General features: G+C 41.7%; 1 protein-coding gene across 4 annotated transcripts in view; it reads right to left on the reverse strand.

Moving 5' to 3' along the window:
- The window catches only part of FOXN3 (forkhead box N3), a 207,768-nt gene that overhangs the window by 67,836 nt on the left and 112,477 nt on the right, over window positions 1-27,455 (reverse strand). For all 4 annotated transcript variants that reach the window (XM_069858731.1, XM_069858730.1, XM_069858732.1 and 1 more), the window contains exon 4: window positions 4,754-4,818. In XM_069858731.1, coding sequence (XP_069714832.1) covers window positions 4,754-4,818 — 65 coding nt within the window. The remainder of the gene's footprint in view (window positions 1-4,753; window positions 4,819-27,455) is intronic.

Here is a 27,455-nt window from a genome sequence, read left to right on the forward strand (position 1 = left end):
CCCATGTGCATATTTAGGGTGAGGATGGACAGACAGACATGTCTGGACAAAACTACCAGTACTGATGCTTTAAGATGTGGTAGCCACAGAAAATACTACTCCTAAAAATGCTGAGACCAGCTACTGGTTATTTACAACAGCTGGATTCCATCATTCAGATTGCAAAGTCACAAGCGATCACCTGCAGGACCAACCTTAAAAAACGCTAAGAACACAGAATCATAGAACAGTTTGGGTTGGAAGGGACCTTAAAGATCATCTAGTTGCACCCCCCTGCCATGGGCAGGGACACCTCCCACCAGCCCAGGCTGCCCAAAGCCCCATCCAGCCTGGGCAACCTGTGCCAGTGTCTCATCACCCTCAGCACGAAGAAATTCTTCCTTATGTCTGAAGCCATCTAGCAGCATCCCTGGAGCAACGCTACCTTAAGGCTACCTTGTCACTGAACTCTGGCTAGCCAAGGACTATTCTTTCCTCACCTCCTCCACACTTCAAGCAGCTTCCCCTTCCTTCCCTACACTACACTAGTTACTGAAGCAATCAGGCCAGCACTGCAGAGACCTGCAGCAGTACTTATTTCTCTTTGCGATGGATATTGCAAAGTCCTGTTTTACTGTCACTGCTCCACCGCAGTTGAGACTGAAGGCAAAACAAGTGGGTAACACACAGATGTATTCTTTCCTCTGACCAAAGAAAGTACCACTACGGCAGGACCTGCCTTGAGGCACTCACCCACACCCTGCAGTTGTCAAGGAAAGTAAACAAAGCCAGTAAACTTCATCTTGAGTCACTCAGAAGCAATAATTTCTAAGTCACTATGCGGGACTGTTTCAAAATAAGCAGAGTTATCTGCAAAGATAACAAAGACACCTATGCAGATACAAAACATAAGTCACTGAGTTTAAACACAGAATTTAACTTATCTTCATGCACTCTGCAATGTGATCTACCACTAGCAAGACCCGTCTGCTGCAGTTGGGTATTCTTTCTTCTCAATTTTAGAGGCCAAAGGTAGCTCAGATGTTTTGGTCACACGGAATATGCAGAGCCAGCATTCACATTTCCTTGCTAATAGATCTGCTTGAACATTAACAGGACTACACTTCAGACACTCAATAAATCACAGCTTTTGCCATTGTCTTGCACACTCAACTAGAAAAAAAAAAGAGGAATAAAAAGACGACACACCTACTGCACAGCTGATGCATAGCATCCATATACAAACATCCTATACAGAACACAGAACGACATGTCACACCAAAGTGACCATTTCTGTATGAATTATTGCAAAATGCTGTCTCTCACTGGGATTTCTTTCTGCATGGACACTGATAAGGGCATTTTAAAACCCTCTCACAAACAAGAGCTCTTACGAGCACACTCAGGACCTCAACAGTCCCACTAGGGTTTTACCCACTTTCCCAAGCAAAGGAGAGCTCTGCTGTTCAAATTACTCCCTCAGTGACACACTGCACAACCCCTCTGACTTAATTTTACTTCTTCAATAATACCACTGCAAACACACTGAATGCTAATAATAAATAAATTATTCAAATATTCAGTCTCTAGAGAAGCACCACGTGAATCATCTTCCTGAAAAGAAAATCCTGAAGAGACTGTCAAAAAAAAAAAAAAATCATAACAAGGTTATTCTGCCCCTGTACTCAGCACTGGTGAGACCGCACCTTGAATCCTGTGTTCAGTTCTGGGCCCCTCACCACAAGAAGGATGCTGAGGCTCTGAAGTGTGTCCTCTTCAAGGAAAAGACAAAGTAGCTGGTATGGTCAGTACCTGCTTTCCAAAGAAACCAGTCCCTACTTTTGTTATATTTTTATCCTAATGTCATTGCTAACATAAAAATGCAGGTGGAATGTCTTCATTTATAACAGGGGATGATTCTAATTTAGACTTCAAAAGGGAAACCAGCAAGAGTTGTACCCTTTCTGCCTCTTCCCCACTGGCTGATTTCCACCTCAGCAAGTGCTTCTAGTGATAGCTAACACCCTGAAACTAAGCCCCAAATCTGCTCCCTCATTTCTTACAATTACTCAATGGACAATGGCTTAAACAAACTGTGCGGTCCTTTCAAGAATTCTCATGCTTATTAAGAGAAGAAAAACATTGTTGTCTAAATGTGTGCATGTGTTCACAAACAAGCTAGTTCCCCATCTTTTACAGCAGGACTTCTCAGGTCTAGTCTGTCCAGATTTTGTACAAAATACTTTCAGAACCTGGGATGCAATTTTCTAGCTCTCTCAAATAAATCATCAGTCTCATCCAAGAATAAAGTGATCCATGTGCTTTGGCAATTTCCTTAAAGTCTGATGTTATGGTCAGATACCAATAAAAATGAATAGAAACCAGGAGCATCTACAAGTCTTACTTGGCTAAAAAACATACTACTGTCATTGTGGGATTTTTTTCCCCTTCATTCCCTAGACCAGAAAACGAGCATTTTCCTTAACAACCAAGAAGAAATAAGGTGTGACAAGTGCACATGAGTGTCACATGGTTTCAGAATTATTCTGCATTATGGTGTATAACACATCCTAACCATCATTTTTGAACGTAGCAAATATTTATCAAGTAAAAATAATTTTAAAACCCTTTGTCACCTAAACTTTTGCTAATCAAATGGCACTACTATAACTTGAACCTGATAATTGAGTCAATTTTCCTTCTCCTGTTTACATTAAGCTGGATCTAGGCACTGGAAAAAGAGACTTGATGGTCATGTAAGGCAGGACTCAGCAAACCTCTCCTCCCCCTCATCTCACAACTCCCTGTACCCACTACCATTTCTCCACACAGATCTTCTGGAAAAAGACAGAAGCAGCAATGGGGTGGATGCACCACTTCCATGCAATCTGCTGAACCCTATACATTAAAAAGTTCATGGCAGAGAAAAACAAAAGAAAGACAGAAAGAAAGAAAAAGTGAACAAATAAAAAAAAAAGGCATGGTTCTTTTGTTTTAAAATTAAACCCTGAAGTGTTAACAGATTACTGTAATGAGGTTTTTCTTTATACTCTCTTATCCTTCCAACCTCAGTTATATCAGGCGTATTAGAGTTCAAATTGGCTGGGTTTTCCACTGGAAATGGCAACACAGAATGCCAACTCAGTTAAAGGTCTGTTAGGCCTTATTAGTTTATTGAAAAGGCAGCCACCTCTCTCTTTTTCTCCATTTTTCCAATATGCTGAAATATTTGGGGGTTTTAGGTTTTCTTCCCCAGTTTGGAAGGCAGAGGAGGGCAGAGGAGAAGAGGGTGGAGAACAGTGTACTCTTCTTTACTGGAGAAGGCATCAGGCAACAACTGAAAGAGAAAGGACTACAAAATTGTTCTTAATTCCTGAATATCTTGCATCATAAGAAGAGGCAAAACATTTGTGCCATACAGACTTGATAGAGCAGTTCATGTTTAACTCAAATTACAAAGACTGTAAATCTGCAGGTACATATCTAAAACTGGAATTGTTGAAAAACTGAAAACAAATCAAGTACATTCACTCACAATAGTTTCTTTTTCTCCTTAAAAAAAAAAAAAGAAAAAAACCAACTTAAAAATCTAGTTCGTTTCATTAGGAAGGACTGCAAAGGTTGCAGATCTAGCCTACCAAGACTAAAGCCAAAAGCTACCAAACTCTACAATGTATACCATTCCCTAGTGTTAAGAAATCATCTGAACACCTTAATGTATTTGAAATTTATTGAACAAATCTCAGCATAAATAGAAAATAGAATCATGCAAATTCTTAGATACGTGCAAGGAATCAGCTGAAACATTCTCATGTAAACTACAGATACTGGATTACTTTGGGGTGGGGAAGGTGAGCAGTACTACCTGCCAATTACTTGCCCGTGAGCCTAGTTGTGAGTAAGGCTCCATCCTAGGTGATTTGGTGGATAAATGTTCTGGAGAACATTACACAGCATTTTCTGCCAGAAAGGCAGCCAAAAAACTCTTGGCATTATGAGAATGAACACAAAACTGAGACACGTCATAGACAAATACTTCCAAAGCCTATAAAATCATCCTAAATGGTGTAAGTTACTTTTGCACACAAATCCATGCACTCTGGGGAAACAACCTTCTGTATTCCCAAGGCACTTTCATTAAGAGCGATGATAGTTCTGTATACTTGGTGGCAGAAATATAAACACACTTAGCAATGAATAATGATTTTTAAAAGTCTGGTGAGATAAGAATGAAAAATGCAATCATATAACTTCTGTTTATATTGTCCATCCAATGGAAATAAATCCCTCTATGGATATAAGCACTCGTAAACATTGTAGTTTCCTAAGACAAATACTCTGCCACTGTTGCCCCAACCACAGCATTGCTACCTACCTACACAATTTGCTATTAGCATGATTAGGAGGGAAAATAAAGGCTCTCTCTCAAAGAACAACCTCGCTTCATCTGCAGAGCTAGAAGTGGTGTTCCTGGGCACTCTTTATCCACACAAAGGAAAAAGAAAACAAAAAAAAGCTGCCCTTTGCCGGATTTTACAGTAAGCAAATTAGTAATCTGAAGAAAGAAAAAAAGCAGCAATTTTCACATACCACACTAAATTTAAGTACTAAATCATCATTTTCAAGGCACCAGATGCTCAATAAGGAAAGAAGTTAAAGGAAACAAAAACATTAGGTTACTTCTTGCCCAGTAAATATTACAAAAGCAGTGCAATTTGCAAGAGGTATTTTCTAAGTAGAACAGTTACTCCAATATGTAGCATCCACAACTTACCTTGTAGAAGGGCTCCGTTTCTCTTGAAAAAGGTGCTTCCTGGCCAAATGGGTGGACCTGATGTGCTAAAGGTAATAAGAAATAAGTGTAAAGAAAATCTCATTTACATTAAACAATTATAAGTCACTATTCACATGAATTCCATTTTGCTCTTAAATCTAATGTAACATTACGGCAATTTTGCCTTCAAGCAAGGGTCTAAAATTTCACGTTAAAAATAGGTTAATTGAATTCAAGATATGCTCTTTTCACAACCTCCTCAGCAAAGCACATGCCCACATTTTCTTAGAGGAAGAAGGGAAAAAAGCATTTGGAATAAATAATTAAAAAAAAATCCACAAGTCAATGTAAAAAATATTTACCGAGTTCTCAGTACAGCAAAATACATGCCTTTTCCCATAGCCGTCTGCTAAAACGCCAAATGCTTCATGGCTTTTACTCCGCCATTAAAAGATGCAACCCCAGCTAACATATCAACCCAGAAAAGGCTTGGCCAGATACCTGGCGGTTTCTGCCCCTCCACGAGAGCACTTCATCCACCAAATCCCCTCGCATGCACATCGCCCATCAGAGAACACGGAGTTCAATGAGCCGCCTGCAAGCACCAGCAGAAGGGAAGCCTGCCCTTTGCCGTGAGCGCATGCTTGGTGACCATGATGGCTCTCACAAGACCCCTGGCAGGATGGTGGCCACGGCAGCTCCTTGGGCTTCTGCCACGTGTGAGCACCCGCCTGCCCCAAGCCCCTTCCCTGAACCTGGGCCACCAACAGGTCCTTCTTCCATTTCGCCTCTTGCTCGCGCAGAGGCTGCTTTCAAAGGCTGCTGAGAGGCCTCTCCTGCAACAAGCACAGCTGAAGGCACAGAACAGATTCAAACACAGCGTGCAGGTTTTGGCTGGCATAGAGCTAACGCTCTTCACAGTGGCTAATACAGGGATATGTTTCGGGTTTGTGATGGAAGCAGCATTGATTACACAAGGATGTTTTAGTTACCGCTGAGCAGTGCTCACACACTGTCAAGGTCTTATCTGCCTCTCACACCGCCCCACCAGTGAGCTGGGGGTGCACAAGAAGTTGGGAGGGGACACAGCTGGGACAGCTGACCCCAACTGACCAAAGAGATATTCCACCCCAACACGCTCAGCATATAAAGCTGGGGGAACAAGAAGGGGAATGTTCGGAACTATGGCATCTGTCTTCCAAAAAAAAACACGTTATGTGCAACGGAACCCTGCTGCCCTGGAGATGGCTGAATACCTGCCTGCCAATGGGAAGCAATGAATTGTTTTCCTTTGCCTGTGTGCACAGCTTTTGCTTTCCCTAATAAACAGTCTTTATCTCAATCCATGACTTCTCTCACTTTTACTCTTCCAATTCTCTCCCCCATCCCACTGCAGGCAAGTGAGCGAGTGGGGCTGATCTGCCAGCTGGGGTCAAACCATGAGATGTAGGAAGACGACAAAGACAAGGGAACGTTGGTATCATCCTCTAAATCTTCCTTCCCTTGTCGTCCCAGAGCAGCCTACGAGTACTGCAGGCAATAGGGCTGTGTGGCACCAACTCCAGCAACCTGTGATGCCGATGAGCTGGAGAAGAGGGGAGGCTGTGAGGAAGCACCTGACGGCCACCCGTGTCCCTCCTCTCCTGCAAAGGCACCAGAGCACACCTGCACCAACCCCACCACACCAGAACAGCTCTTTCTCCCTGTGGCAGGCACACACAGCTACATCTTTTGGCAGAAGGACCAAATTCCCCAGACACAGAAGGAAACCTTGGACTTTTCTTAAAAGCACAGATGACTGTAGGCCAGGTGCATCCCTCCTTCCACTGTGGCACAGCTTGCCCTCCCCAGGGAAATCCACAGGCGGTGCTGCCCAGAGTGAGAGTGCAGGTGCTCCTGCTGCTCTTGCAAGGTGGAAAGTCCTTGACCTGCAGGAGTTCACTGATTGCATCCTAGGGCTCAGGCACAGCAAGTATTTTAAAAGCACAGTACCTGCAGGAAACAACTAAAAGTATGGAGAAGACTTGTTCCAGTGTTGTCAAGGCAGGTGGAAGAGACAAGATTGCCAGGAGGTTGTTCCTGTAGATATGAAACTTGTCCTCTAAAGCTTGAAGGCAATCATAGCTATTTTAATACACTAAGTTTTGATTGAAATTAGTACCATGAAACTATGCTATCAATATATACATAAGTGTTCTGTGCCCAATTTCAAGCACAGATTAAAAGCAAGGGACTAAATATCCTTCAGTAAGATTACTGTAAGGCACCCTGTAATCCACCTTTCTGATGCAAAATGAGAACCAAGCTCCACATGTTATTTCTTTCCAAAGTTACTTTTGTCTGCTCTTGAACTGACTACCACTACACAAAATGCGATGGAATGGAAAACAGATGTTGTCTATTACATTGACAGCATTAGCAAAGTTATGATAAAATGCCATATATAAAACCCCACATTGATTTCACAATTATTCTGTAGAGACTCTTGTGCTAACATTTAAGAACTTCACAGTGTTAAAATGCAGACTGAAAAAGGATCCAAAGCAATTACATGAGTAATAAAAGCCTTCACTATTCCTGAACAAAAAAGGGAGTTGAGTGAGAAAGTTAAGTAGGTCTATGTTCCTAAGTACTGAAGTGTGGTAGGGCATGCACTCGTCTGAATATACATGCTCACCTCACAGGGCTTAATGTAACCAATTGTTCACATTCCTTACAGTAAGTGCCAGCTCTTCAAGTGTAGCTCCTCGACTCACATGAAGGTCAAGAGCTTTTGAGGGCATTCACACTCTTTTAGGATAGACTCACAGCTCTACAGTGCATCAGAATCCAGGATAATCTCTGGGACAGGATTCAACAACCTACAAGCGGGAAGCTGTTGTGTAATCGTCATACCATAAAAATTTGCCACAGATAACAGAGATCACATTATAGCAACTATATTCCTCTCTGAAGTTCCAGAAAAAACAGTAAAATTCTAAAATGAAGCCATATAAAAAAATTTATTCTCAGGCTTCTGTATGCCTGTACCTTGGTGGAAAAGGGTTAAGGAAATGAGATGGAAAAGCATATATATTAGAATAGACAAAATGTCTCCACTAGAGAAACAAAGCCATAGTGATTTATCTTATTTTCCAACTTGAAAAAAGGCCCAAGGCTCTCATAAAAAACTCCATCTGATTCAGCACAAACCCACACGAACTGAGAAAATTAACTGTGCCTTCCCAGGGAAGGAAGCTAAAGAATTCAAGCATGTAAATAATGTACCACAGTGACCGGTCAAGCCTTTCAAACAACAACCTTCTGCGTTCGCAAGGCTCTGCTGAAGTTTAGCTAAGCCTGGTCTGGGTTGAATAAATTCTCTCTTCCCAAATTTTTGCACGTGAAGTCTCAGATGGTATTAATTATTAAAACATACTTCAAGTTGAGAAATGACGAAGTTAAACTATCTCTCACTTTTAAAGTGTTCAAAAGCTGCTTCCTCCCTGCTCCAGATTAAGAAACCATTTGAAAAAGTTCATTCTTTTAAAGATCATCTATAATAAAAAAACATTTGGCTCATCCCAGGCATTTTTACAAATGAAGAGTTTCTTCAGTTTAGTCTGTGAAGTACTGGAGAAGAGTAGCTGGTTCTTCCACAGAAGTAACTGTATATTCTGGTTTTAGGCAAAATAATCATGCAAAATCTGGGTTTAGAATTTTCTTTTGTAATCAATACATGCTGCAAGATTAATGTTTATGCAATTAGCATTATTGATGGCAGAATTTTCCCCCACACATATAAACTAAACACACTGTTCAAATATTTAATTTCTAATAAATCCCCACACAGCTACTAGAAGAAAAGCAGTAACTAGTTTGAACTCTTTTACCAGTGCGAAGAAACTTGTGGCTTAATCCATTTCTGTTATGGACAGATTTGGACTGACAAAGCTCCCAGTGGGATATGAGCAAAGGGCACTTGCAAGGGGTGGGGTGAGACAGATTTGGAGCAGTGATAAAGAGCTGATATTTCAAATGAACATCTCAAAAGAACATGAATTAGTGCGGTTTATGTCAAAGACAACAGGTGAAACACCAGCAGTTCCCTGCCTAGGACCATAGGCTTGATTCACAGAGAGCACTATAGGTTCAAACACGCTCTCAGCCAAAGGGATATCCAAGCTGCAACAGATTTGTAGCAAATGCATAAACCAGCATCCAGAAGTGCAAGTTCACATCTGTCCAAAGCAGGATCTACCTCTCTCTGAAGCACTGTCATTGTCACTGCAGCATCTGTGCACCACCACAGGGAGCAAGTGAAGCATACACATGCTTCCTGTAAGCCAGCAGCTGAGAGAACTAACGGTGTTCAATCCATGCCTATCTGCCCTCAGGAAATGAGATGCCAGGATGTAGGAGCCACCCCTGATCAAACCCAGCCTTTGCCAGGGATTTGCTATTGATTTTTAACAACAAATGGGACTCGATTTCCGCTCAAGGAAAGGGATGAACTGTTTTTCCTCTGATGACACAACCAGTAGGAAACTTCATCACGTCGCAAGGCCCCAGGCACAAGAAGCTGCCTGACCAAGGGCTAGCGGGGATTTTTCTGAGGGGAGACTTTTCCATAGGAAAATGTTGCTTTGTTGAAATCCAAAACATTCCATAGGAATGTGTTGATTTGGACACCACTTGTGCTGGAAACCAGGCAGATGTGAAGGCCGCCTGGCCAGCCAGAGAGGGCTCGTGGCAACCAGCCAGCCCAAGCAGAAGCACCCAGGGCATACAGAAGCAATAACACCTGTGAGTCCCCCCGACTAATTATTTCTACCAAAACGTATGCCACACATTTATAACAACCTTTAAAAAGAGCACAGGCTTCAAGAGACTTAACAAAGGAAAAACAAATCCTTTGTCTTCTGGAATTCACATTACATCAAGGAGACTGTAGTTCTTAAAGCCAAGGGCTAAAAAAAACCCGGGTATGAATTCTCTCTCACTATTTCACAACTACGCCAAAAACTGTCACAGGCCTCTTTGTCAGAGAGGCCTGAATAATAGATTTAAAAAACCCAAACAACTAAAAATTCAAAACAAATTTAATTGTGTGGCACTATGCACCACAATTAAGGATTGATGAAAACACAGCAGAAAGGCAATAAATACAGGCCCGTAACTGTGCTACCAAACATGTCCAGAGGCCAATGATAAAGCAGGAGGACACAGACAGGGGGGGAAAGAAACAACCAGACCAAAAAGCCCCCTGAACACACACTTGAAAGCAGGGAGCTGTTAGCCTGAATAAGGAAGTCTCAGTGGGGAGGCAGGGAAGATGCCCCACACACACCTCAGTGCACCATGGCCAAGGGGTGGTGGGCTCAGCTGCTGGAGCACAGCTGGTGCCAAAGCAACACCCTGGATCTCCAGAAAGCCTGCAGTACAGGGCAGGACAAGTTGGTACAGGGCAGAAAGATGAACAGTGTCAGCTGCAAGTTAACAGGTTGTTGCACACGATATACCCAACACAGAGCCTGCAGTAAGAAAACAGCTGCTAGACCACAAAGAGGCTGTAGTAACACAGAGGATCCCCTCTCCAGCCCTTATCAGCTGGAAAAATGATGGGCACAAGGATAGATAATTGACTGAAGCGCCTCTACATCCAGCTCAGCCCAAAGATTTTGCAGGTGCAGCAGGAAGAAATACAACTCTTCCTCTCCTGACAAGCAATGCACAGGAAGTTCCCAGTAAAGCCGAACAAGTGGATGGGACAGCACCCAATTCACCGCCATCGCTGCCCTTTGTCCCAGCGTCAACAGCAGTTATCAGGACAGCAAGGTAATTGAAAATACCTGGGCACAGAAGCTGCAACTGCCAGACGAAGGGAACGAAGGCGTGCTGCACCTGCACTGTAAGTATTCCATTACCAACCACCCATAGTGTAAAACATTTCACCTACACCTCCAACAAACAGTGAACTGAGGGAAAGGTCAAGGACACCAAACCTAGAAACAACAAACTATTTTGTTAAAGAGTAACCAGTGGAGTATCTTGCAAGTATAGAAATCTACTTCAGAACTTTTCTGAAAAGCAAGTAAACCATGGTTTTTCTTACGTTCAAGTTGCTGAGACAATAATAGTTATAGGTGCCTTTTACCTGGCTGCAGCCCATGAAACCCTGTATCTTCACAAGTACATTCAACTCCCAGTGCAAGGTGAGCTCGAGTGCTGCCATAAGATATATAAATGGATATCGATATCCAAGTAAGCTGGAAGATTGTAATTTTTACCATTCCTCGAGAAGTAAATTTAGCATATACTGGTAACAGAAAAAAGTTTAAATATGCTTTCATGGGAATGCAGCATCCCTCGATGCTGGAAGATGAATAGTACTTCCACACAGCAGTCACCCTGTGTAAGGCATGAGAAACATCCACGACTATGACAACAAGCAGCCCTCTTGGCTCCCACGCTGCACAAACACTCTCTGCAGAGCAGCTGTCGGTTGGCACGAGAGGTCACTTGGTCCAAACCACACTGGCACAAGCTTGTGGACGGAACACGGGACAGACGGCATCTCATTCTGGTTGAGGACTCTTAATGCTTGTCAGTTCTTTGCTGCTTGAACCAGAGAGATCAGATCCTTTTATTACCAGATCAGCTCTGTTTTCTACACTCAAATTTAATGCCATTACTGGATGGGGGCTAACAAGACAACTGCACTGCAAAAGTTTATGCTCTGCACCCAGCTACTTAACAATAGCTGTATTAAAGAATTTATCACTCCCATTATAAACTCTGAGCAATACAGAAGCATTTAGACACCGCCACACCCCTAACATGTGTTTTGTTAACAAGGAAAATATTGTATAATCCATGCCAGCATCGTGCTGGCAGTTAACACCACAATTAGTGATCACCTAGCAACAGGTAGAGGTTTTTCCCTTCTCCAATCAAAGGGGAAAAACCTCTACCAACCTGGGCTAATGACAATACATAAAAATATCTGGAAGGTACATGTTAAGGTATTTTCTGATTGTAATGAAAACTGATTACTTTAGAGATTTTAAATATATAAATCCATTCCTCCATCTTCTTGAATATTCCATAACCGAAAAAACATTATTCTTACAGAGATTTATGAATTCACAATACTAATTTTTAATTTATGAAGGCTGATCTAATATTCTGGTAATGCTTCTCTTTCCTCGGCAATTCCCTCTTTTATTGTCTCTCGGTATCTCTCACTTACTGCGACAAGTGGGATCGAGACTTGAAGCTCGTAGATGGAGTCTCGCCTTGTTTCTTCTCTAGGGTCTCTAACACATTTTTGAGAGAATAATAAAATTTTGATCTCTTGCACACTCTAAATGAGTTTTCTATATGACATGACTGCCAGAGGGATTACACCTAAATTTTTATGTAAGATAAAAGACAAGTTGCTCAGGAAAGCTATTCATGAACAAAATGCCTGGAAATAAAATTTAATGTTACTTTTTGAAGGATGAAGTGGAAAGTTGGCCAAATCTTTATGTTCTTCAAATAGCCAAAGCCATTCTCCTGCCACTGTCTCTGCTTCAAGTAAGTAATTAAGCATGAAAACAGGAGAGGGGAGGGAAGGAAGGAGAAACAAAACAAAGAATTTGGATAAAAAAAGAATCTCAAGTCTCAAAAACCAGAGATAAAAAATTTAGTTCCTAATTTCAAGAAAAACATGGTCACGTCTTTCAGAGCTCATCAGTGACTCCGCTGTGGTGCTCAAAAGACCCCTCTTACTGCTGACATGATACATGAAGTGTTTTTGTCCTCTTGGTGAGACTCTGTAGCCTTCAGCCAGAATTTTGATCTTTGCCAAGAGCTGAATATATATCTCTAGACAACAACAGAGGAATTTGTTCTTTAAATAAATAGAACACCCATAACTCCTAGAGGTGTGCTGTTTTAAGAGAAATGGCTATTTGAGGTGTGCCAACCATGGTGCAAAATACAAATTTCTCACTAATCTTTGTTTAAATATTTTAACACATTCATTGTGAACACATTATAATTCTAGGCTGAATACTGAAGGAGGAAAAAGCCCAGATGTATTTGAAAATTCATGGTGCAACAACTTTAATTAAAAAAGATTTGTCTCCTTTGGGAATTGGGAGGTGCCAGTTATCAGCCTCCAATTCCAATTCTGCCTCTATTGCTGAATCACACAATGACTTCAGGCAAGTCATTTCATCCTTTCTGTCTCAGTTTTATTTTTCTTCTTTTGTGATAAAAACAGGAATAAGTTCTTACTGGTATAGTCTACATATCTCTGTGAGGAATAAAGAAGTGTTAAGTAACAACACAATAGGCAAGGGAATAGTCTTTTGAAGTGCATGTAGTTGAAGAAGGAACAACAGAGCTCATTTCTAAAGCATGAGTTTTTATTTGTTCCTGCTTTCCTGATCTAAAGTAAGAAAAACCACTGCAGATTACTTCACATGCTATAGCATCGTTTTTCTCTTTATTTCACAATTACTATATTGTTCCTAGACTATCTATCACTGGATGAAAAACTGGTGGTCGTCAGGCTGAGGAAATTTCAGTTACCTAAACTTGCTCATGTGCTCCGAAGCATGCCTGTGCCAGCTCATGTGGGCACATGTCAGTCCCCTGAAGCCCAGCTGAATAGACGAAATCTTTTACAGACAGCTACTGGCCCCTGAGACCACAGAGGACCACGGCCTCTTTTGGACCGTAGCAGCATCAAACACAGACCTGGTCAGTGGGGAGAAGTTTGACTGTCTTCTATTCTACAAATTCAGAAATGGAGCACTCCAGTTTTCTGATGATAGCCTTCATTTGCTGCAAAACAAGTGAGGGGGAAAAAGAGGTTCATTGCTGTTTTGGTTTTACTTGATTATAAGTTCACTAGAAGAAAAATGTCTTTAGTCTCAGATTCCAGAAAATAAATTGAGTCCTAGCAATTGCCTATATCTAGCCTTGCCTCTGTTTGCAACTTGATGTAAAGAGTCTGCTCTGATAAGTTAATGCTACAGCACCAACAAGGCTCTAGAGAACTTCCACCCTGACCATGTGAACAACTGAAGTACGGTGGAACTGCAGAGCTGCCACCCAGGAACAACACTGTAAAGCTCTACAAAAAGAAGCATTTCTTACAAATTGAAACAGATGAAATCTTTAAAAAGCCCATGGTCATCTAATTGACTTCTGCTATTCTAGTCCTCTATTTGCTATTTTTACAGAATTTCAAACACCTTTGCTGGTAGAACTGCCTAAATTTCATATATATTTCTACACGAGGCTCGCACTTACATGCTTAACCATGGCCTGTCAGTCAATCGGACTTGAGGTTAACAATACACACATCCCTGCTAGAACAGCTTGTCACCCACTAGTAAGACTATGCCACTTTTCACTTTTAAAGACACCAACGTACCTTGAACGTGCACAAAGTTATAAACATGTACATAGACAGAAGGGCAAATCTGATCTCCAATAAAACAGAAACAGATGGGGAAAATGAAGGGGAGGCCTTTAAGTGACCTCCCCTAAATGCTTCAATGTTGTTTGCGGAAATTCTTGTTTTTCTGGTGGGGTGCGATTCACCATTTCACCAATTTAAGTCCTAAGGATACTCAAAAATAAGCATGACCCACAGGCTGCTGCCAATATCAATTCCCCCTCCACCATTTGCTCAAAGCCAAGGCGCTTACCAGCTGAAATTTTCCATACTTGGCCTTTCTCATTAATCTTGAATGAATGTGGTTCAGATGATTCAGAACTAATCTGGCTTCTGGAATTACAGAAGCAGAGGACAAAACGAATGTTTAACCTCTCCCTTGGAACATTTAACCTCTCCCAGATGCTGAGGGTATTTTTCCTTGGGAAGCTTAATGTGCTTATGGGCTCTGCAGCACTGCTGCAGAGGAGCACGCAGAGATTTGCAGTCACTGGGCCATACACCGCAGTGTTCGATACACATGTCGGAAATTTACATAAAAGCAGAAAACATGATGATAATAATAACAAAACAGAAGTCAAGCACTCATGTATTTGGAAAGCCCCAATTACGATTTTTGAATAATCTCAATTCTAGCTTTTCATGCATATCTGCTACACGAGTCCTGCATTCAGTGGGCACATTCTTATCCCCGAGATGTGTGCCTGAGGATCTTACTGCACAGCGTGCGAGGTGCTCAGAAGATGAGTGATAGACAGTTTGTGGGTGCTTCTAACACCAACACAAAAGTTTAATGCATAAATATCAAGTAATCCATAGAGATACATTTTTAGAAATAAACCGCTAAGGCATAAAAAATTTAGTATCAAAACTTGTCAGTTTTCACTCATTCACATTCCTGCGATTACTCACTTTGAAGCACTCAGAGCTGTATTTTAGGGATGGGGGAGGGACAAGCCAATACACACATGAAAATACAGCACTTAACACCAGGCTGTTTCACCTCACTGTCTGAGTCTACAGATGTAGTAAAACAGGGAACAGAATATAGTATTCTTTGCATTTGGAAGCATTACAGAGACATCACCTAGATCAAACCTCCCACCTGCAGAGCTACAGAGATACCATTTCCATTCACTGAAAGGAAAACACACACGCACAGATAACAAAGTACTTCCAAAAGACCCAGTAAAACGTGGCAGACCAGGACCAGAACCTAGATATCCTCCCTCCCAGCCCCTGCTGGCAGCCCTCACGTCTATTGTATTAGGGCTTCTCATCACTGACTGACATTAGCTGTAGCTACAAGTGTCAGTGTTTCTCCTAAATGGATCTCAAATGCTTCAGGCTGGATGAAGCTGGAAAACTAAAAAGCTGGAAACTAAAAGCAGACTTATAATATGCCCTCTATCATACCATAAATTTAAAGCAAGTGGCAAAGTTTAACCAAACTCTACCTTAGCAGCCCAATCCAGCCAGGAGATGACAGGAACTCTCTATTTATACCAGAAAAGTCTTCAACTCAGCAAAGTCTCAAATTCAAGGGGCAGAGTAGATGAGACCTCATAGATATTCACACTGCAGAAGAATCTCCCCTCTTACAACCTATGCCAAAACGAAGAAGCCCCACTGAACTCTGGTTAGGAACTGCAGATGATCTGTACTGCTCTGGTTCAGAATAAGAGCACTCTTACTAAGTTTCACACAAGCAATAGCCACAGCACCTATCTCCTGGTGTCTTCTACTTAACATTTTCAAAGCAGACGTATGAAATAAAGCATTTCACATGTTCTGCAAATCTAACTGTAAACAAATACTCAGAAGACTTCATTTTGACTCATTTTTAAATTATCCTTAGCCACTTTCATCTTAGCAGAAAAATAAATCTCCCATCTGTAAAGTGTGCACCTTTATCCCTAATCCCTGCCTCTGCAAACAGCTGTTCAGCCTGTTGAGAATACTAACACTGCACTTAATAATACTCATAATATTCTCAAGTTACCATATTACCTGCATTAATGAAGGAACCCACTAAGGAAAAGAAAAGCTGGTGTTCACATAATTTACAGCAAGAAGTCACCCCTCCACCTTTAAGTGTGCAATTCTTCATATAACTTAGGAAGCTGTATCTCTACCAAGAAGGAGACTACTTTTCTAGAAACTGCCTTACAACGTTGTTATTTCAACAAATCTTGGCTTTCCCATTGGAATCTGCGATCTGGTCTGCATTTCTTTCTATTTGCTGCTTCTCCTCAGCTGCTTGTGCAGAAACTGGATGTGGCTCAATTTCAAGGGGCATTCTCAGCAGAAAGCAGAAGTGCAGACATAAAGGCTTTCATTGCTTTTGTGATGAGATACTAGTTTCTACATCTCTGGTTTATCTGCTGTGATTTCATGTGGGGAAGATTGAAAAAAATCATTATCAACAAGAAAAAGTCACAAAAAGTTGCAAATACCTTAGTTTCCCATTTCCACATGGCATATCTAAACAGCAGCTTGGTAACAGCCTCGCACCAAGACACAAAAGTGCAGAGAGGCAGCCTAGGCCATCCATTCTCTCTTGATAAAGCTCAAGAAAGTTAAAGAATAAAACCAAATATGACAATGCAGCAATGCTCAGTACCCCTCACCAAACAGCTCTGGTTTAACAGCCACAGAGAAGAAGACTGCAAGCCCTCTCAATGAACCATGAGGTTCTGGGAGGTCCATCTGCTGGTGAGCAACCCCAAAACCTGAGGTATTTCAGTAACAAAGAGCACAATCTTTGTGGCCACCACAAGGAGCTGGTAAGGATGAGCACAGTTATCTGTCATATACTGTGCAATTCTCCTTCCAGTTGAATTAGTATCTGCCATGTGGTTGCAAAAATTCCTCATTAGTATTAACTAGCAAAAATATGTTCATGAGTGTATGTGCACTCTCACTCTCTCCCCATAATTAATCCCTTGGGTAAAGCTGTTCCTTGGATCACCTCAAATATAGAAAATCAACGAGTTAGATTACAGGAAACAATTAATTATGGTTCACTGGTGTTTAGAAAGAGACACTGACACCCTGACATCCCCAGATAGCATCTGTGCCCTCTAAAGCAGCAAATCACAGAAAGCAACAAATTATGCTTTTCAAACATCAGATGACCTCAAGCTTGCTTATTCTAGTGAAATGATCCTATAATCAGTCATAAAATGAACAGGATGTAACATTTTAAACATTAAAGCGGCAATTAATTTATAGCGCATCCGTTTACTACAACCAATTAAGCAGAAATATTTTCTTCACGTGTTCATGTAACTTCTGACAAATCATGGTGGGAGGGAGAATTGGAACAAACGACCTTTTGCCAAACCATTCTCATGTTAGTGGTTCCACGGACAGTCAAGTCTCTTTTTTCAGTGTCACATACAGTGCAACACTGAATTTTCCTGCCAGCACGCAAAGGACTGAAAGTAAATACTCATAAATTGGAAAGCAGCAAGCCCAGCCGTTTGCATAACCGACCTATCCAGACAGCTGCCTCTGCTGGGTGGAGCAAATACCACCCGCAACTCTCAGGTCAACTGGAACATGCTCAATCACCTTTTTAGAAATCCCTGGGCTTAAGTATTACATCACAAAGAAATGTGACTGGAAGTGAAGCAGAACTTGGAGGGTAAAAGCAGAAACTGTCATCATCTCAGTACATTCTTTACCCTTTACTAACCATTTCTGCTGACACACAAAGAAGACCTGCCATTCTGCTGTTCTTGCCAACCTACACATCATCCCTTTGCTGAATCCCTTTCAGGTTCTATTATTGCCTTGATTCTATTTCAGAAAGTTTATGGCTATATTGTAGAGTGTTTAGCATCTCAGCACCAAACAATATCACAACTAAAGCCTTATTAAGCTATATATACAAGTCCTATGGACAGCATAAGTACTTGTGCTTCTTCACTGATATCCCTTCTCCCCGTTTGTGTGGTAACTTCACTGGGTTGATCTCTTGATCTCTCATTCCCTCTTTTGTTGTAGGGACTCTAGAATAGATTGTGAAAGTTACAAAGCAGCAGCTCAGATTAAATAGATCATGAAGCTGTGTAATGGAATAATAAAAACCAAAACAGACATAAATTAAGTGTTTAACAAGTGCTTTGGATGGGAATGAAACCATGCTTATAAACAAGTCCAAAGAGAACAGTGCAGCTCCAAGAACAGAGTGAAGAGTGTCCTATTTTAATGTTTATGTCTAGGAAAAAAAAAGGTCCCCTGTATTAAAAGAGAGTTTTTTTCAAACAGCATATTACCCATACAGTCCAATGTTGCCCATATTTGTGCTACAGTAGCCTAAATCACAAGATGATGCCCACCTCTCAGTGCCATGCTGGAACACAACTAACTATAAGCACTTGCCTATGAAAGCAGGTAAGGGAAATCAAGTGCATGGCAGAATTCACTACTCCTTCACACCAAGAAATTCCCCAAAACCTGTGGGCATAGCAAACTGAAAGGAGAGGTTTTGAAGTGGACTTCACAGGTGTTTCACACTGAGAAGTTCCATTGAAAAACAAAAGGAAAGAAAGATAGAAAAAAAGCTGGTAATGGATATATTCATGATACCTCCACACCTTTTAAGTCTACATCACCCCAAAAGAAACAGCTTCCCTTTTGGGAAGGGCAGAAAGAGAGTAACCATTTCATGCAGACTTGCAGTCATGCATGTACTAAACCAAAAAGTTTCCTTCTAAATACACAATCTCTGTAATTCTCCTTTTTGAAATTCTCTTTCTGGAGGGAAAGAAGAGTCCTGTTATTCTGCTGACTCCAAGCAAGCTCCAGCCCCAGACACATTTACAGTACATGAGTGAGTATAGTGGTCTCTGCAATAGGGCAGCAAGGCTCAGTGCCCCTCCTGCCTCCCAAAGGAGGAGAAAGACTTACACCACTATGGCACCGACAGCTTTTAACTGAAGCAGGAACTACCTGATTTGCATCTCTGAGCAGGGCAGCAAACAAAAACTGGCACTCAAACTCCTCTGTAGGATGGGTGGTGAATGGGTGACTCCGGTTCTGATCTCATAGTAACCACCAGGAAAAAAGTTTCCCCAAAGCAAAAAAAGGAGTTCAATCTGCCTCCTTTCTTTGGCTCCCCTTTTAAAGAATTCGAATAAGCTTCCTGAAAAACAACCGGCCTTTTGATGAGGCAATAGCTTTCCTCCGTGTTTTTGTTTGTTTGTTGAAAACACTTTGATTTTGCAGGAAGCACCAACAAATGCAACCAGGGATCAACATCCTTAAAGAACCTTAAAAAGCAACAGGACACAGATCTCCTACTTCAGCCACTAAACTGGATTGTCTCACTGGCTGGAGCAAAACTGCTGAATTATTTCCCTAACAAAAGAAAGGCTCTTTTAGGTCCTATAATCTCATTTCAAATCCTTTTACCCACTCCCTACTCTTTTTGGCCTTGAAATTGCAATCCTCTTTCAGGACTAATCTCGGGACTAATTGGTGCCAGCACTCCAGTTTCCTCCCCGCGCCTCCTCCCTTTCCTTTCCCCTCCCTCTAGCATTGTTCAGGTGATGAACAGGACTCTGGCCCAGGGTTCAGAGCCCCTATAGTGATCCTGTTCCTACAGAGTAACTGTTAATAATTAGCAGGAAATATTTTGTCTTTAAATTGCACAGCACGAGCAGCAAGATTTCTCTGAGCCAAAGAATTGCTTCACTGTTGCTCAAGGAGCTCCACAAGTTTGCAGGCAATCTGCAGGCCAGGCATGTGGAGGGCCAGGCGGCGTGCAGGGCGCTGTGCCGGGGCTGAGCCTCGCCAGCCGGGCAGGCAGGGCGGCACAAGCAGTGCTGGCATATTCTAGAGCTCTGCCAGCAGCAGGAAGAAGGGAAGTGAAGGAGAACCCTTCACACCTCACCTCTGGCACTACAGCAATGCCACCATGAAGGAATGTGTCCACACGACAGGACGGAGCCGATGTGGTGAAAGGACAAGCTTGGTTTAAGAAATATTCCTGAAGAATAATGGACAAAAAGGAGATTTAAGAAAGCCTGCTACTTTTCAGCTTATGAATGCATTCGCAGGTAGTGCTGAAAAGAAACAATGACTTGTCTTACCAAGTAAATATCAGTATTGACCATTTCCCAGCCAGATTTGGAAGCAAAATTAGGTTTTCTGCAATTAGAAACTTCAATCTAGTAAGTGCATTAAAACAAAACCACAAAAAAAAGCTGTTTCCAATGGATGTTCATTTCCAGTACACCTAAGGCTAACCTGAAAACAGCTTCAAAAGGTTTTCAGGCTGGTAGGACTGCATCACCACGAGTCCACATAAAGTTTTGACACTTTTTAGGTATCGTACAGTGTCCTGTACTGTCTAAAAGCTGAAGGACAACAAAAGAAACTCCATCTGATAAGATACACATTGATTCCATCATACCCTCAAGAAGTGCTCTGGAGTTTAAACACAAATCTGACTACGTCCACACCCTCATTCACTACTGCACATCTTTAGGCATCTGCAAGCAGGTATGCTATGAAGAATATGTCAGCATTAAAGAAAGAAAAAGATACAACCCTTCTCAGTCTCCTGGAAGATCAACTCTTCTTGTGAAGCACCAATAAGAGATGGGCTGTCAGGTGCCAAGACTCCTGCAGAAGCCAGCACAAAAGGTCTCACATAACAGGATTTAGGGAATCTACTGCTAGCGCGAAGGGGCAATACCACAGGTTTCTGTGTGAACGGCATGCTCTCTTGCATGCTCAGCCAGCACCTATCACTGGAGAAAAAAAAGCACAGTCCGTTGCTGCAAGTACCCTCTAGAAATGGTGCGTGCACACAATGGCCACACAGGAAGAATTTGCCATTTATCACCAGCCACAGAAATCGATTTTGAACACAGGGCTGGAATTACCGATGATTTTTTTCATTTGCACCATCACCTGAGATCATGTGGTACCTCGGTGGCTCTTGAATTAAGATGCATAATAAGTATGCTTAGTACTGCACATATTACTGTCTCTGAATGTCAGGGTCCCTCCACCACACCAAAGCCCCCCACAGCACAGCACCTCACTGAGGGAATCATATTACAGAACGAGCTGGAACAAGTGCACTTAAATTTTCCATTTCTCGAAAATGCAGTTTGCGAACATTGTGCTCAGGATCCATCACTTATTTCTGTTTGCCTTTGTGTCAGAAATTTCAGACAGAGGACTCTCCTCAGGTCATCCAATTCAGCCTTCTGCCAACAGAAAACTCCTTCCTACAGTCAATTTTCTAGGATTTTATTGAGTCTGCTTTTCAGCACTCTAACAGATGGATTTCAGACCATTTCCTCTAAGAGATTAATTCAGTCTAATAAGTTCGTTATTTGCGCCTGGTCAGTGACCAAGGAAAGATAAGCCAGAGTCTGTGTATTTGTTTCCTCCTCACATGCAATTAAAATGGCAAGTTTTCCATCCAAGTATCAAAGCCAGTTCACAACAGCAATACAGAGGAGCCAGAGAGACATCCTTATGAAAACAGCACCTGCATTCGTAGTATTAACTTGTTCACAGCATCAAAGCGACCTTCCTTTTCTACCTTGCAGTTTGCAGATTGGAAATCAGAAGACAGCAAGTGAAGATCAATTCCTGTCGCCAGTCCCCTTCCCTCAGGTCACAGCCCCTAGGTACTGTTTGCTCACTGCGGTGCGGTCCAAACTCCTGTGCCAGCCCAGGCTGCTCCACTGCTATTGCGTTATAGCATAGGCTGAGAGATGCGGCAGAGTGCGTTAGTGTGCCATGCAAATTATCTCACCAGCCTTGTGAAGATCAAGGAATCATAAAGTTGAGGTATAGCACCTCTTTCCCAAACTGTTGCTTTACCTACTTAAAGCCATCGACACTATTTCTCACAGTTTTCTCCTTGAGAAACTGGCTGCCAGTGCTCTGGAGAGGCACACCAACTGCTGGGTTAAAAACCGGTTGGATGGCTGGTCCCAAAGAGTGGTGGGAAATGGAATTCAATCCAGTTGGAGGCCAGTCACAAGTGGTGTTCCCCAGTGCTCACTGTCTGGTCCAGTTCTGTTTAATATCTTTATCAATGATCTGGATGAAGGCATTTAATGTACCCTTAGTAAATTCACGGATGACACTAAGCCGGGAGGAAGCGTTGATATGTTTGAGGGTAGGGAGGCTCTGCAAAAGGATCTGAACAGGCTGGATCAGTGGGCTGAGGCCAACAGGATGAGGTTCAACAAGGTGAAGGGCCAAGTCCTGCACTTGGGACACAACAGCCCTGAGCAGTACTACAGGCTTTGGGAAGAGTGGCTGGAAAGATGCCTGGAAGAGAAGGACCTGGGGGTGTTGGTTGACAGATGACTGAATATAAGCCAGCAGTGTGCCCAGGTGGCCAAGAGGGCCAATAGCATCTTGGCTTGTATCAGAAATGGTGTGGCCAGCAGGGCCAAGGAAGTGATTGTGTCCCTGTACTTGGCATTGGTGAGGCTGCACCTCAAATACTGTGTTTGGTTTTGGGCCCTGGAGTGTGTCCAGAGAAGAGCAACAACACTGGTGAAGGGGCTGGAGAACAAGTCTTACAGGGAGCAGTTGAGGGAACTGGGGTTGTTTAGCCTTGAGTAAAGAAGGCTGACATGAAGGAGACCTTACCACTGCCTACAGCTACCTGGAAGGAGATTATAGTGAGGTGGGTGTTGGTCTCCCAAGTGATAGGCGATAGGATGAGAGGAAATGGACTCAAGTTGCGCCAGAGGAGGTTCAGACTGGACATCAGGAAAATATTCTTCACTGAAAGAGTTATTGGGCACTGGCACAGGCTGCCCAAGGAGGTGGTTGAGTCACCATCCTTGGAGATATTTAAAAGATGGGTAGATGAAGTGCTTAGGTAAATGGTTATTAGTGGACAGGTACAGTTGGACTCTATGATCTCAAAGGTCTTTTCCAACCAAGCAATTCTATGATTCTATGCATATAACTAACTTTAGAACACAGGTTTGTAAGTCAGGAAACCTTTATGGCAGGTTTTTTAGCACCTGCCAGAATACACCTGAGTCAGCATTAAGTACGATGATTCCTCCATGCTCTTCCGTGCAGAAACTGTGCTTTGAGAACCAGGTGCAGCACAATTTTACTAGCACAGCACTGTACCATGCAACTAGTTTCAGTGAGACTGTGGTTCAACGACATTTTCCATGGTAGGAATGATTTAAGAAAGCCCTCCTTCCTCCTTGACGAGTCCCAGTCCCTTAAACAAAATGAAACAAATCTCTAGGATCCCATTTACAGAGCAGTTACACCAATGCCCTCACTAGCACAACTGAGAGGACAGTTTGCTGTTGTACTAGAGCAGTAAGAGCATCTTAAAATAACTTCGGAAAGAGAAAATGAAGAAGATATGAAAAGAAGGGAAAAAAACCACAAAACCAAACTAACTCCCCCAAACGAACCTTCTGCTAAGCAGTCAGAAGATCCTGCTTGCTTCCTGGGTCCCCCAGCAGCTGGCTGAGAACCAGTGTAAAGAATGCTGCATGCCACTGTCTCCTCTGGTACAGCTAAAGCCCAAGCACGCTTTTGTTGTCTAAGAAAGTCAAAGGGCAAATTCAGAAGCAAATCCAAACAGCTTGTGAAGCTAGTCTAGGGGGGTTTAACCCATCAGAGGGAAATTGTTAGTGGGGTTTTTAACTGCAGTGTCTGAGAGCACCCCATACGGAGTGCGAGCCGCTCATCACAGGGGCTTCTCATACCCACCATAGTGAACAACGGATGGCAAATGGGCCCAGAAAATAGGAAAAAAGAACTTTATTCTTCTTTTTTTTTTGGCAGTGCTACTTAACACAAAACAAACTGCTAAAGCACTTGCTTGATACCATCACAAAATGCAGAACTCATCAATAAAACTTTCCCCTGTTTTTAAAGCAGGGTTTTGATGGTAACATCCCCAGAGAGAGAGAAAAAGACCAGTTTTAGCACTTCCAGCACAAATTTCCATTCTTTTTCCCCAAAATCTGAGCAAGTCTCTTTCTACATCTGAACGTAAAAGCAGCAAAACATACTTAACCAAAAGATCTACATAGGTTTACCAATATAGCTGACTACAGCTCTTAAACTATCATGAAATAAATGTGTTTGTATAAAGTCTTCCTTTTGCATTATATTATACTTGCAAGTAGCAAAATAAAAGCTGGCTATTCCAGAAGCTTTGTTTGTTATTAAATCCCTTAAGTTTAGAAAATTATTTCATTCTAATTAATTGTTTTATTTTTTTAATCTCATGAGAAAAATGGTTGCCTCTGTCTTTCATATGCAAAACCACTAATGAGAGAACAATTTTTCATATATAGAAGGAACTCCAATTAATCGAGATCTTAAGTACTTAGGGAGCTGTTGTGAATTTTCCCATTGATTAGACAGCTGACGGCAAAAAACATCTTTTTGGGAAAGTTACATAATTAGTAACCCAGTTCCTTTTTATTTACATTTTTTTCTCCATCTGCTAATCTGAATTAAACATAAAGATTAAAGACACCCAAATAACCCTGAATTTGCTAATTTACATCTCTTTTTCAGATACTTTTACTGGAACCTACATCCTGCACTGTCATCAATTATGATTTCTCAGTGCTGCCTGGACATATTAAAGCATCACTATATTTTTAGTAATTCAATCTTAAGTATCTGCATTAGTGTGCAACTAATTTTTCCAAATTTCACAAATTCTGTCTTATAAAAATACCATCACACTCATAGAAGACTAAAACCCAGAATTATATACACTTTGAAAGACTGAAGTGTCAAGAAAATAGTCTGTTCTGAGTATCCTGTTCTCCAAACTAGCCTTGGGAAGCCTTCCATTGAGCCTGTAACCACATTTTGAACAGACTTTCTTTTGGAAAGATATATAATGGAATCCTGATAAAAATAGTTACAGAAAAAAAAAGCAGTGGGATGTGTAGAGCTCTGCAATATTTATATTATCCAGGCAGACAACATGGAGAACCCATCAGTGAGGTCAAAAACTGCAGTACAGAGAACAACTGGCAACAGCAGCCAGATATACAGGGCCATAAGCTACAAATGCAAAAAAACCACCAGATGTATGAAGTCAGACAGAAACTACCACCTTTGAAAAGGGCACAACAGTAAACTACAGTTATTGCACTTCCACAAATCAAGTCCATGTAGTATTGATTCTAATACTAAAAATATGTCATACAAGCTAATGAAAAGAAAATTTAACAAGTGCATGCATGCTGCAGCAAGCCAAGAAAGAAATATATTTCCATTTGCATTAGCAAGACCCACTGCTTGTGCAATCCTGGATGCTTCAAGAGCAGAGCAATGAAAAATTACCATACATAACTGAAGCATTTGCATGAGCCCACAGAGCAAGTTCTGGCAATTAACAGGAGGAGATGGCCAACAGAGCAGAAATGAGTCAGGATGAAAAGAAAGGAAAGATCTTTAAAAAAACTTTGATCCACACTGGCATCTGAGATAGCCAATCTCTTCAACTATTCCCCTTTCTCAAGGGAGAAAATCTTAAAACATGGAGGTGGAAACCATGCTTCCTTGCACACGGAACACAACTAACTTCACCCAGAGCAGCAGAGCCAGGATGCACGCCACCAGTGTTCCTCTTCTGGTATCTGCAAGTTATTCATCAGCAATATAAACTTCGCTCATCAAACAGCTTACACAAACCCACCTCAGACTCCCTGTCTCAAACAATTCTCTTATCACTGTTGCTGTATTTACTCTTTTGTAATGGAAATAGGTCACCTGCACTAGAACAGCACATTTTGTTTCTAAGCACAAAAAAGAGCAGCTTCCCTGGACGCAGCTTTGTACACTGTATATACATACACCTGTGCACTGAAATCCCCAGAGGTGTGCATGTTTATCACAGCAACAACCTAAGAGTTATAGGGAAAAAAAGCCTCAGGCTTAACCCAGGTAATCTTATCAAAAGTATAACAACATCATACCCACCAAACTGGACGACAACAACAGCCTGTTTGGTCCAGTGTTTCCAGGACTCAACGACAGAGACGTAAGTTTCACAGAAAGTAGAAGAGCAGAACAGACGGTATATCTGTGCTTGCTCCTACAGCCCATAGGGATTTCAAATACTGGAGAGAGTGATTTAAAACAAAAAATCCTACAAGGTCTGGCATCCTCTTCCAGATGCATTTGCATTAGCTCTGGACACGGCAGTTGGTAGACAGTTGTGTAATCCTTAGCCTCAGCTTTCTCCTGTTGTAGCAAGTTCCATTAACTAACTTACACACTGTCTAAGCCTCCTTCCTCCTTTTTCAAACCAGTGGCAAAAGCGGCAAACAATACATTTTACAAGCAGTTTTATAATTTAGAAGCAGAACCATCACCACAGATGAGCATCCCACACATACACACTGTCTTCAGGGCCACCTCAAACAGAAAGAATGCCAACAAGAGTTTCTTGGAACCTATCTGAAATACAGCCTCCTAATTCTCATTTATGTTTAGATGTTCCAGAATTGCTTGACAGATTTTCTTAAAATAACTGTGGGGTTCCCAAAATTAAGTCAAAGCATCTGTGAAAAAAATAAAGTACAAATAATTAAATACAGCCTTCAGAGTTTCATCATGGCTTTACTGAAAAACAAGCCAAGAAACACAACTCCTGAGCACTGCTGTTTCAGAATGGGAAAGGGGAAGGAGATTTTATCAGACCACTGCAGCATAAAACACACCAGAAAAACGAAGAGCCACAGCTCTCACTCCCTGTCTTTTTACTTTGGGACAAATAGGTTAACATGCGGGGAAGATGGTCTGTTCCCAGCCACACAGGGCTTTGCTGGGGATGGAAATTTCTCTACAAAAGACCTCACGTCTCCTCCAAAAAAATCCCAGTTTCTAGGCAAGTACTTCATTCTGATGAAACAACGAGCTTGATTTTTCCAAGTCAAAATTCAAAACCCAATCGTAAAGTTTCAGTATGAAAAAAGACTGTGCCTTTCTAACACTGTTTAAGCCCTTTCAGTTCTTATTCCTCTGAGCTGTGGGAAGTTCCTGTGAGAGGAAATAACTTTAGCAAAATAGTTCTATTTGTACAATAAAAGAAGAACGTAACTTCTACATGGTAGGATCACACAATCACAGGACAGATTCACACACATTAAAAACTGGATACAACAGAAATCCAGGTATCCTGGTGGTGAAGAGAATGATAAAAGTAGCATTATATAAACACACTTATATATATAAAAAATATATATAATTATAAAAAATATGGTCATT

The sequence above is a fragment of the Phaenicophaeus curvirostris genome, chromosome 5, assembly GCF_032191515.1.
Source record: "Phaenicophaeus curvirostris isolate KB17595 chromosome 5, BPBGC_Pcur_1.0, whole genome shotgun sequence".
NCBI classification, from domain to species: Eukaryota; Metazoa; Chordata; class Aves; order Cuculiformes; family Cuculidae; genus Phaenicophaeus; species Phaenicophaeus curvirostris.